This window comes from Impatiens glandulifera, chromosome 5 (genome assembly GCF_907164915.1).
Source record: "Impatiens glandulifera chromosome 5, dImpGla2.1, whole genome shotgun sequence".
Taxonomy (NCBI): Eukaryota; Viridiplantae; Streptophyta; class Magnoliopsida; order Ericales; family Balsaminaceae; genus Impatiens; species Impatiens glandulifera.
The window spans coordinates 20,723,341-20,735,631 of record NC_061866.1 but is presented as its reverse complement, the minus strand read 5'-3'; the positions used below and the strand labels follow the sequence as shown (position 1 = coordinate 20,735,631).

Sequence of the window (12,291 nt, the reverse complement as noted above, 5' to 3'; positions counted from 1 at the left end):
CATAAAGTGTGAGCAAAAATACGTCTAAGTACACGCTTTTTCTCTTAGATGACACCGTCTAATAGACCGATTAAGGCCTTTTGTCTGAGTGTATCTTTATTTCCAAAATAAAATTTCCCTCTCATTTTGTGCATGTACAAAATGAATAAACACCTGTTTTGAGGTCCTTAAGACCAAAAATATATTTAACACATAAAAACACTTAGTCCTCTGGAATTGCAAAGGCCATTGTTGATCTTCTAAACTGTATACTCAGAAGAGTATTCTCCATGCTTCCTTTCCGCGGTTCTCCTGCATCACCTACACAAGAAACTATTTACAAACTTTGGTACCCACATTCAATTGGGTCCTCGATCAATTAGTCCCTTAGGAATCCATATTTGAGATATTGTGATGGATTTCCCATTTTGTGTTGTGATTAATACATATGATTTTGACTTAGCAGACGCCTTCCTACTAGCCACTGATCCTTTAGCTTTTGAGGATGATTTTCTTTTAAAACTCCTTGACTTTGAGTCATGTTTTAAATTGCCAGACTTGCTGGCTGCTTCTAACTTATTTTTCAGTTAGCTAACAATCGGCGGAACATAAGTTATTTCATTCTTCAAAGCTACTTCTTCATGAATGGGATCATATTCAATATCAGTTAAACTCCCTTTAACAAAGCTCATTGGCTTAAGCTTGTTGGTAGCTGAGTTTGACTTTTTGCAGGACCGGTTTGGGTCATTGCTATCAAATCCTAAACCGGATCTAAATTCAGCAGGTTTTAATAGACTGATCTGATATTTGATAGCTTCTCCAGACCTTGTCCAAGCACTTACAACATAATTTAACCGTTTGTTTTCAGCAAAAAGAGTTTGAATCTGTTCTTTGAGCATCTTATTCTCATATGAGATCTCTGCAACTTTCTTTTCAAAAACATTTGATTTAGAAGTTTGAGATGAAACCGGTTGAGACTCTTTGGGTAAAGATTTTGTTTCATTTAGGGACTCTGCTAGCTTTCTGTACTCTATGACCATGTCATCTAGTGCAACTATCAGTTGTTCCCTTGAAAACTTTTCGGAAGAAAAATCAAATACCTCAGTTTCCTGAGTTTCTTCTTCTTCTCTTGCAATGAAGCAAGCCACTTCGTCTTCATCACTGTCGCTGGATGAGAAGTACGAGTCATGGTGGTTTCTTATGTTATTCCCTTCACCTGCCATAAGCGCCTTCAGCTCCTTTTCATTGTCATTCTTCTTCTCTTCACGCTTTGGCTTCCGACATTCCGATTGATATTGACCTAAAATACCACAGTTATAACACTTAACATTAGCTTTGGATTTCTTATTATCATTAGAATTTGAAGAGCTTGAGTTAGAGTTGCTCTTCTTCATGAAGTCACCAAACTTCTTCACGAAGAGAGACATAGCATCACTACTGTCTGCACATCAGGTGCGGCATGAGGCTCTTCAGAAGTCACCAACGCTTTGGCAATGATAATGGATGTGGATTGATCTTCTTCAATCCTAGAGTTCAACTCGATCTCGTAGGCCTTGAGATCAACGAACAAATCGAAGAGAAAGATCTTGTTGAGGTCTTTAGATTCCCTCATAGCCATCATCTTTATGTCCCATTCCCTTGAAAGAGCACGCTTGACCTTGATAGCAAGCTCCATGTTGCTATAGGTCTTGCCGAGGATAGATAGGGTGGACACAATCTGGCTGAACCTTGTGTCGAACTCGTTCATCGATTCTCCAGCACGCATCTTGAAATAGTCAAACTGTTGAGTGGAAACCATAATCTTGTTCTCCTTTGTTTTCTCATTGCCCTCACACAGTTGAGTGAGTTTGTCCCATATCTCCCTAGCAGTATCACACTCGATGATGTAGTTGAACATGCTATTATCAAGAGACCTGTACAGAACATCTAGAGCCAAGTTATTGAAGTTGTTCTTCCTCTTGTCTTCACTGGTCCATTCGGATTTCTCCTTACCGATCTTGATAGGACCATCTGTGATGACACTCCACATGTCGCCATGAAGAGACGAGAGATGAGCACGAACTATCTTCTTCCACACGATATAGTTTTCTCTAAAGAATGTGGGGATTGCGGTAGCACTAGCATATTTGGTTATGGTCGTCATTCTTAGTGAAAGCTTGAGAATAGAAACAGAGCTCTGATACCAACTAATAGGATCGGCGTTATCGATAGAGACGGGGGCCTGGCTATTGATGACGGCTTCGGAAAAACGGTTTGATAGAAATCATGTTAAAGATTTAAATCACTTTCTATTCTACACAAACCCTTACAAACTCTTGAACTATTCAAGTGCGGAAACGTTTGCTTAGTTTTGAAGCTAAGAACCAAGAATGTTGGGAAACAAGTGGAGAACTGTTGGTTCTCCAAGTCGCGACAGAGTCATTGTAGACATATACATCTTGAAGAAAACAGACGGATCTCTTTTTCCAATGTATTTGAATATGGATGACAATTTGACGCCTAATGGAATAATTGCTCATTCGGTAGTTTTCATAACATCTTTCAAGTCATAATGTTTGTCGGTGCTTTTTCTCTTAACTATCTTTCCTAGCTGCAACTGCATTTATGCTTGCATGGCTTGAACTTGAGTCATTTAATGTTCGTATTTCATAGAAGGTGGTTGTACTGCTATCGGAATAAATATCCCATGTGGTCCTATGGGGTTGAGTTCTTCCTCGGGCATCCCTTGTTAGACATGTGTTGTGGGGTCGAAATCTTCGTCGGAGTCTTCGTAGAAAGAGACTTCCTCTTGATTATGAGGGTTAACCTTGTTGGAATTTTTTGGTCAGACCTCCTAGTCCTCAAGAACATCAAAATTGCAGGTTTTGCAATTTTGATGGAGGATACTTTTATCCAAGGGCTTATGTAGCTTCACAAAGCTCTCAGGAACACTTAGAACATTATCCCAATGTATGAATCGACCTAGTTATAATCAATTCGTTTAAAACAATTTGTAGCCAAAAATCGTTCAAAACATTTGTACCAAAACATTTGTAGCTTCTATCCTTTTTTGTTTTGAAAGTTGTTTTAAAGTGTAAGGATGTAGTCAATAGCTTCATTATACTTAATATACTTGATTGGTACCAAAACAATGACACTAGTTAAGTTTCTGACCAAGTTTTTCAATCATTCAACCTTCTAATCGATAAAATACAGTCGTGGCTAAATTTTTCAGCCATCCGACAATATTTTTAGCTACCCGAACGAGATTTTTCACTAGCCTCGTACTCGATTGATTTTTTCAGCCATGGCCTACTTTTCGATCGAAAAACCTTCCATGACATGGTTTTTAATCGAAAATTTCCCTTACATGATCAGAAAAGGAGGCAAAAATATAATAGTAGAGACCGTCTAACTAGACGAGTGTATGGGGTATAGCGTCGATACATTTTTCCATACGTAATCCGATTTCTTGGTATTTATACATCAAAATTATATTTTTCTAATTTGCGAGAAAAAATAGGTGACGACCCTTTGTCATGAGATTTATTTTAAAAATTGAAAAAAAGCTAAAAAGACCTATGTTAAATCTATCATTAATTCTTAATCTCGGATGAAATTGGTCGGATGATAAGTTATGGTTTTTTTTTTTACTATATAGTCTAATTTATTTATTTTTAAGATTTTTCGATTTCCAAGTGACCCACCTAAATCCTACTAAAAAAAATCTAAGTGGTTTTTATTATGTACACCAATCATATTGGATTGATAGATATTAGAAAAGTTCAGCACATTCCGAATAGATGAATTCTAATAGGAATAGTATTAATGGATTTATTATTGATTTGAAAATGATTTGAAAAGAATTAACATATTAATAAGAATATCTAAGTTACTATAATCATTTACAAATGTCAACATGTACCTAATAAATCTACATGTATGTACAAGTTCAAAATATGATTTTGTCTTAGACACACTTATAACAAATTATTTTGTGTAAAGTCAAATATCACAATCTTTTAGCTTAACTAATTTTAATCTGAGGGTAAAATAATTTTAAATATTGTGTATAAATATAAACAATCTACATAATAATAGTAATAATAATATTCCGTGGGTTGGTTGGTTTGTGTTTTTCCTTTATATATACAGTATATGATTATATTCTAGAGATAAAATCAAGGGAAATAATTCTATGATCAGGAATGTGGTTTTTGTAGGTGATTTCTGATCAAAAGCTGTGCATAGAGGAGCTCATTCCAAGCATCAGGCACACCAGGAAGGCACCAATGGCTGCAATCCTGGAACATCAAAGGCGATTTTCTCTCTTCCTCGGTTAAGTTCAACTTCCTGAAGACCGACGGATGAGCATCTTTACGATAATCAGTCAGCTTCGTTATGTTCAGATACGATACAGGGAACTTCATTCCTCGAAGTACCCTCTCAAGAGTAATCATCTTATCCGGGTATTCCCTTAGATAACTCTTCTCCTTTATGGGTTCCGTTTCATTGTTGCATTGTCCCCCAGAATTCCACTGCCCACCGCTGCCCACAACAATTTCATATTCAGTTCTTTTCAAATAACATTAATTGGTGTCTACTATTCAAAATTGGCCGGGTTAAATTAGGGGTATAAGTTATAACTAATTAATGAACAAAAGAAATTCAGTTCTTTCCAAATAACCTTAATTGGTGTCAACTATTCAAAACAACAAAAATGATTGGGAGCACTACTTTGGGGGAGCGACTCGTAAAGCGAAGGTGACATCGCTGTTATACGAAAGTGACATCGCTGTTATACGAAAGAGACCTCGTTGTTATACAAAAGGGACGAGGTCTCTTTTGTATAACAGCGAAGTCACTTACGTATAACAACGAGGTCACTTTCGCTGTACGAGTCGCTCCTCCAAAGTAGTGTTCCCTATCATCCCTTTATTCAAAATTGGGTTAAATTAGGAGTACAAGTTATAACTAATGAACAAAACGTTTCAAGTATTTTAGTTGAATTTTGTGACCCAGTTAAATTTGGATGGAATAGTAAATTATTGAAGATTAAATACAAATTTGGGATAGGTTATTCAATTGTTGTTCGAATAAAAATATAAAATAAATAAATGTATTTTTTTTAAATATATAGTATTTTAGTATTTTTGATATTTAAATGATGTGATTATATGTAATAGAGAGTAAATTGTTTATAATAGATCCAAATCCTATCATTAAGAACTTGACTTGGGTTATCCAAAAGGTTTATAATGGGAGTTACTAAAAACATCTTGTTTATGGAAAAACATAATTATTTGAATTCTTTTTGAATGATTAATGTATATTGGAAAATCATAAGAATCATATAAAAATAATAACACAAACATACATTAGAAAAAAAAAACCAAAAAATATGAAAACAAGAAAAAGAGAAGAAAAAAATAATATTTGGGTTAATTATTTAAATTAATATAAATTTATTTTGTATTTTAAAATTAAAATTTTATAAGAATAAATTGGAAAATTTTATTTGATGAATTGATTGATTTAATAATTAAAAATAATTAGTATGGAATTGTTAGATTTTAGGTAAATGTTCCAAAAAAACCTAAATCAAACTAGCTCTTAAATATGGCTGGCTCTTTATTATAAAAAAATATCAAATCACCACCACGGAGAAACTAATGAATTAAGTCATAAATTTTCTCGAAAATTAGTCAAACTTGGTCTGCTTGCTGTTGGAATATGGGTACTATGTTCAAACATCTAATCAAATAGTAAATTATTAGAATTTCTTCATAGAAGGAGAAACAACCAAAGAAAGATATCAACATCACTCAATTTTCTCCATTCAATTCAAAGAAAATAATAACATTTAAAGCAATTATGTTTGAGTTGAAGTTTTACCTGAAATGAGACTCTGAATAACCTCTGAAAAAGACAAGAGACCTTTTAGGATCAACATTTGCGTCAACCCATCTTCCCCAAGTGGTCAGAGCTTTCCTGAATGCCTCAAGAACATTCAATTCACCATAAACATGGCTTCCTTCTTGATAGTAATCTTTCCTGCAAAAAAAAAAATACTTATTTTAGTTCAAAAAAAGTTCAATCATTTAGTTCTCGAGAATTTTATATATACCCTTTTGATGTCTTGTCATGAGTCCACCAATGCCCAGTGTTAAAAACTATGATATTCGCATTCTTATACCCATCAGCCGATCTTCCAATTATGTCAAGTCTAAGTGTTTCCTTTTTCGATCCATTTTTCTCTGAAAATTCCCACTCTTGCACCAAAAATGGCGCAACAAAGAACTCAACCGTGCAGTTATAATCCTAACCAATTAAACAATGCAAGTTCAAAATAATGAATGAATCAAAAACAAAAACATCAAATGATTCATTAATTTGTTACCTTAAACACAAAAGAATATGATGCTTCAGTTCTGAATTGATATCTTCCATAAGCTTCATAAACATTCTTTTGATCCTTTATAGAGCTTCTAAGTGTGCAGACAAGAGATTCCCACATATTTCTATTCAGAGAATCACCCACATAAACCAGTCTTTTTCCTCTCAACAATTCCAACATATGTGTACCATTTAACCTATATGAACATATTTAAAGACTTTCAAATAAAACAATGGCTAATGGGATGTTTTGTGTCTTTTTCTTTCCTTGCCTCACTCACTCTTATAACAATATTCAAAGAAAGAAAGGGTTTACCTCGGAATAGTGCAGCCTCTAGGTTTCCATTTGAATTTCTGGTAACCATTATCCGGCCGACCGTTTAGGAAACAGTTGAACTGTTCGTCAATCAATGAACAAGAACCAGGTTTATAAAGAGGATATGATTCATCTTTAACCCACTCTCCATCAAACAGATCACAACCCAACAACGATTCCACCGAATTAACCGCAGAAAACCCGGAATTCGATTCGTTATTCTTCTTATTCGCCAAGGATGATGTCAAATTGCTACTTGACGGCTGGTTTATCGGCTCCGGCGACTGAATTCTGCTATTATTTGAGAATTTATCATCCTTCAGTTCGTGACTCTGAGGTTGTATTTTCCTTGTGTTGTTCTGTGATCCGATAATATCGTTATTATCATCGTGGTATTCTTGTTGGGAAGAAGAATCAGGGGAAAAGTAAGAGAAAATAGAGGAATAGTGAGGGGAAGTAACAGTATTGGAGAAGTTGTCGGTGAACCATGGCGATGATGAGTTTGAAGATGGATTGAAAGCTAGGAAGACGGTGAAGGCGATGAAAACGAAAATGAAGCCATAAGCGAAGGAAGCAATTCTTTTCGCCCTTAAAAGATAGAAACCGTGCTTGATTTCTATTGTTAGACTGCCTCCGTTATGCTTTGATCCATCCGCCATTAGAGACTGGTTTAACTAATTATGCTTTTTTTGAATTTAAACGAAATTTTGGGAAGAAGAAGAAGAAAGACGTTTGGGAATGTAGAAAATATTTAGTAATATAAAATCTTATAACGTTCGGTAAATATTAAATACTTTTCAAATAACGAAATTGCCTAAATATATTATCACGATTCCTATAAATCTGACTAAGTTGTTATTTTATTGACATTTTAATAAATAATATAATATGGTTTACATAAGATATCGTAATATTTTATACTAAATAAAGTCTAAATTTAAATTATAAATTAAAAAATAATTCAAAGCAATTATATTTTAAATCAATAATTTTAACTTGAAAGATACGATATAAAATATTTGATTTTGAAATGGGGTCAGACTCTGGTGTTTATTTCCATTATAGAATTTATATTATTTGAAATTTTAAAAAGTAAATTAAAATAAGTTTCATATAATTCGTATTTTCAAGATAAAAATAAATAAATTAGAGAATAAAATACTCATGAAAAAGTTCTCTAAATACTTATTTTTAAAAATAATTTATTGTATTGTATAGGCTAAATTATTAATATATAGTGTACTTTGTCAAACAAAATCGAAGTAATAAAAATGGATATACTAAAAAAAAAATTGTTAATTCAAATTTAAGTAATATCTATCGTTTAAAACAATATTTAACTTGATATATTTTATATTATTTTTAAAATATATTATAATTAACAAAATAATAATAATAATAATAATTTAGTTAAATTTTATGATAATATTTAGTATGATATCAAGTTTAAATATTAGTTTTTTTTTTTTTTTTAAGTGTTTGAAGGAGGAGTGGCCTAAGTAGTCTATGTGGCTTTACTTAGGTAATCATAGGACTAAATTTATTAAAAGTAGTTTAATTGATACAAATTGGAATAATAATATAATATTTTCTATAGGAAATATATTTTATAAATGATTTGTTTTAAATTATTTCTTATATATATATTTTTTGAAATTATATCCTAAATATCTAAAATCATTAATTTGGGTTGAAAATATGTATAAATACGTCTTATACATTATATCCTTTTTTAATTTTTCTAAGTCCTACTACGAGTAAAGTTTTCACCTTCGCTTTTGAGATTACTTTTCAACTACATGCATAAACGATGATGCATCTAATATGTTTTATTTTCCAAACAATAATATTATATACTAAAACAACGATATTATTACTCATTTGTCTCATTTTATATTAGTTACAGTGTATTAGGTTGCCAAAATCATCTATAAACAATTCAAAATATTAACATTGAAAAAAAAATATATAGTTAGATTTCTTTAAATTGATAAACTAAACAAGAACTATTTGAAAGAACTATTTGATTGAGTTCTTGAAGAGAAAGATTGAAATACTATTATTGATTGAATGAATAATCTTTACAATAGTTTATCTATTTATAATAGTAATAGAGAAATAACTAAATTGAGAAAATATAAGAATTGGTTATTATATTTAGCCTAATTAATAGGAGATAAATAAATAATTTCTCTTATTTATTTAATACTTTATCATCCCCTTCAAGCGAAAACGTGAAGCACAAACCGTGAGCTTGCTACGTAAAAGAGCAAATCGATGAGAAGAAAGACCTTTGGTGAAGATATGAGCCACTTGATCTTCAGTAGGAATATACTGAATGAGTAGTTGTTTACGAGTAACTTTTTCCCGAACAAAGTGAAAATCGATTTCAATATGTTTTGTGCAAGCATGAAATACCGGGTTTGCTGATAAGAATGCAACACCAATATTATCACACCATAGAACCGGGGAAGAAGAAAGTGAAACTCGAAGTTCACTAAGTAGAGATTGAATCCAACAAAGATCAGCAGTTGTATATGCAAGAGCACGGTATTCAAATTTAGTACTAGAGCGAGCAACTACTTGTTGTTTCTTAGAATTCCAAGAAACGAGATTGTCACCTAAAAAAATACAAAATCCAGTTGTTGAACGACGATCATCGGGACATCCTGCCAGTCAGCATCAGAGTAGGCAGCAAGAGTAAATTGTGAATTTGGACGAAGAAAGATCCCATGACGAGGAGTATGACGAAGATATCAAAGAATACGTTTAACCGCTCCTCAATGAGAAGATGTGGGAGTTTGCATGAATTGACAGCAAAGGCTAACTCAGGACGAGTTAGTGTAAGATATTGTAGAGCCCCTACTATAATACGATAGAGAAACGAATCAGATAAATGATCACCATCATGTTTAGAAAGGGATGAGCCAGCACAGACGGGAGTGTGTAATGGCTTTGCTTGAATCATATCAGCCCAAGTGAGAATATCGTCAATATACTTGGATTGAGAAAGAAATAAGCCATCTTTGGTACGAGTGGCTTCCATTCCAAGAAAGTAATGTAATTGACCTAAATCTTTAACAGAGAATAATTTATTTAATTGAAATATAATTTTTGTTAGAAACGATTTAGATTTGCCTGTGAGAATAATATCGTCCACATATACTAAAAAGTATGCTGTTATTTGAGGTGATGATACGTGAAGAGAGCCGTGTCAGATTTTGATTCTATGAAATCAAGAGATAGTAGAGCAATCCGGAGAGTAACATACCAGGCACGAGGAGACTGTTTAAGACCGTATATTGCTTTATGAAGTTTACATATATGATTAGGAAAATCTGGATGGACAAAACCAGGTGGTTGTGCCATGTAAACTTCTTCTTGTAGAGACCCATGAAGAAATGCATTGCTAATATCAAGTTGATGAATGAACTATTGATAAGATATTGCCAAAGAAAGAATAACACGAATAGTTGTGGGTTTTGCCACAGGACTGAATGTCTCTTCATAATCAATACCTTGTTGTTGATGGAATCCTTTAGCCACGAGACGTGCTTTATGTCGATCAATAGATCCGTCAACTTTATGCTTGAGTTTGAAACCCATTTACATCCAACAATATTATGAGATTGTGTACGAGGAATAAGAGACCATGTTTTATTCTGAATAAGAGCATTATATTCATTTGTCTTGGCAAAACGCCATTGCGGATCCTTATTAGCTTTAGTAAAACATGTAGGTGTAGTAGCGGAAGAAGTAGCAATGAGAGCTGATGAGGACATAAACCGTGCTTTATTGCGTGTGATCATCTGATGAGTAGAAGATGTAGGTGCATTAACTGTTGTGATAACTGGTTGTGTTGAAGGAACAGTAATAATAGTAGAAGAAGATGTTATAGTGTTTGGTGATGTTGTTGAGGTGAAGAAGGTGATGATGAAGACGGTGAAGTGATATGAGATAATAGAGGTGGTATTGATAAATTAAGTATAGTTGTTGGAAGAGATGTCTCATTATCTTCTTGTGGTTTAGACAAGCGCACAAGGTCCTTACTTTTGAAAGAAAAAATGAGTTCGTCAAAAGTGACATGTCGAGAGATAAATATTCGTCCAGATGGAATGTGAAGACACTTATAACCTTTATGAGATGAGCTGTAACCAAGGAAACTGCATTCAGTAGTATGAAAATCGAATTTGTGTTGATTGTATGGTCGTGTGAGTGGATAACAAAAACACCCAAATGTTTTCAAAAAACCATAATCAGGAGAAGAGTTAAATATAGTCTCGAATGGTGAACGTTGATGTAATGTCGGAGTAGGAAGACGATTGATAAGATATGTGGCTGTTTCAAAAGCTTCACTCCAATAATGTAGTGGCATAGATGAATGAGCCAATAAAGTGAAATCAATTTCCGTAATATGACGAATTTTTCGTTCAGCAATGCCATTTTGCTCACTAGTATGTGGGCAAGATAAACGATGTAAAATACCATGATTATCTGTTAATGATTTGAAATTTCTATATTCTCCTCCCCAATCAGTTTGCAATATTTTGATTTTACGACTAAATAAATTTTCAACAAGTCGAAGAAAATTGATAAACGTATTCAAAACATCCGACTTTTTCTTTAGCGGATATATCCACGTGAATTTGCTAAAATCATCCACAAAATGTACGAAATAACGACAACCATTAGATGAAAATTCAGGAGCAGGTCCCCAACATCTGAATAAATTAGGTCAAAAGGAGCCATAGATGTAGATTTTGAAGCTGAAAAAGGTAGTTTATGTGCTTTCCCATATTGACATGATCCACAAAAAGAAATAGTATTACTACCTGAAATTGGTAATTTAAATTGTGATATAACTAAGGATGTAGTAGCGCTAGAAGGATGTCCAAGTCGTGAATGCCAAATTTGAGCTGGAGATCTAATACCAATAAATGCTTATTTATTAGAACATGTTGAAAATGAACTTTCAGTAGGTTCAACGCAATAAAGTCCGTCATTGAGTAATCCCTTAAGAAACACTATCTTCATATCTCGGTCTTTAATAAGACAAATATTTGGGTGGAATTAAAAAAATACGTTATTATCTGATAAAAATCTCGCGACACTCATCAGATTTTTAGTAATATTCGGAATGTGTAAGATATTACGTAAGTAGAGAGATTTTTGTTGATTTAAAATTTTAGTCGTACCAATATTATAAATATTCAGAGGCATACCGTTTCCGACTTTGATAGTTTGAGTACCTGTATAAGGAGCATGTACATGTAGATTTTTAAGATCGGAAGTAATATGGTCGGTAGCACCTGAATCTGGACACCAAGTGGGATCTACAATAGTAGACGATGTAACTAACATTGTCGTAGGATTTGTAGAAGGATTAAAACGAGGGCACTCGAGAGCACTATGTCCTTGTACATTACATATTTGACAAGATGGATTATAAAAATAACTTTCGGAGCGATGACCAATTTTATGAAAAAAATTATATTGCGGACGATTATTGTCTCGGTTCTGTCTTTGGTTCTTTCCGCCTCCATGCCTAAAAATATAAGCAACATTCGCCGAAACGTTTGAGCGCGAAATATTTTCATAATGGAATTTTCTTTTCTTGAATA

The 12,291-nt window shown here is 33.2% G+C and overlaps 1 protein-coding gene across 1 annotated transcript; it reads right to left on the bottom strand.

Annotated features, from left to right (window-relative positions):
• Positions 1–4,087: 4,087 nt before the first annotated feature.
• Positions 4,088–7,338, bottom strand: LOC124939831 (protein trichome birefringence-like). The gene is made up of 5 exons (XM_047480286.1): positions 6,671–7,338; positions 6,359–6,551; positions 6,086–6,279; positions 5,854–6,012; positions 4,088–4,506 (listed from the first exon to the last, which is right to left on the bottom strand). Exons 1-5 carry the CDS (start codon positions 7,327–7,329, stop codon positions 4,161–4,163), a joined length of 1,551 nt encoding a protein of 516 aa, XP_047336242.1. The 5' UTR covers positions 7,330–7,338; the 3' UTR covers positions 4,088–4,160.
• Positions 7,339–12,291: the final 4,953 nt, after the last annotated feature.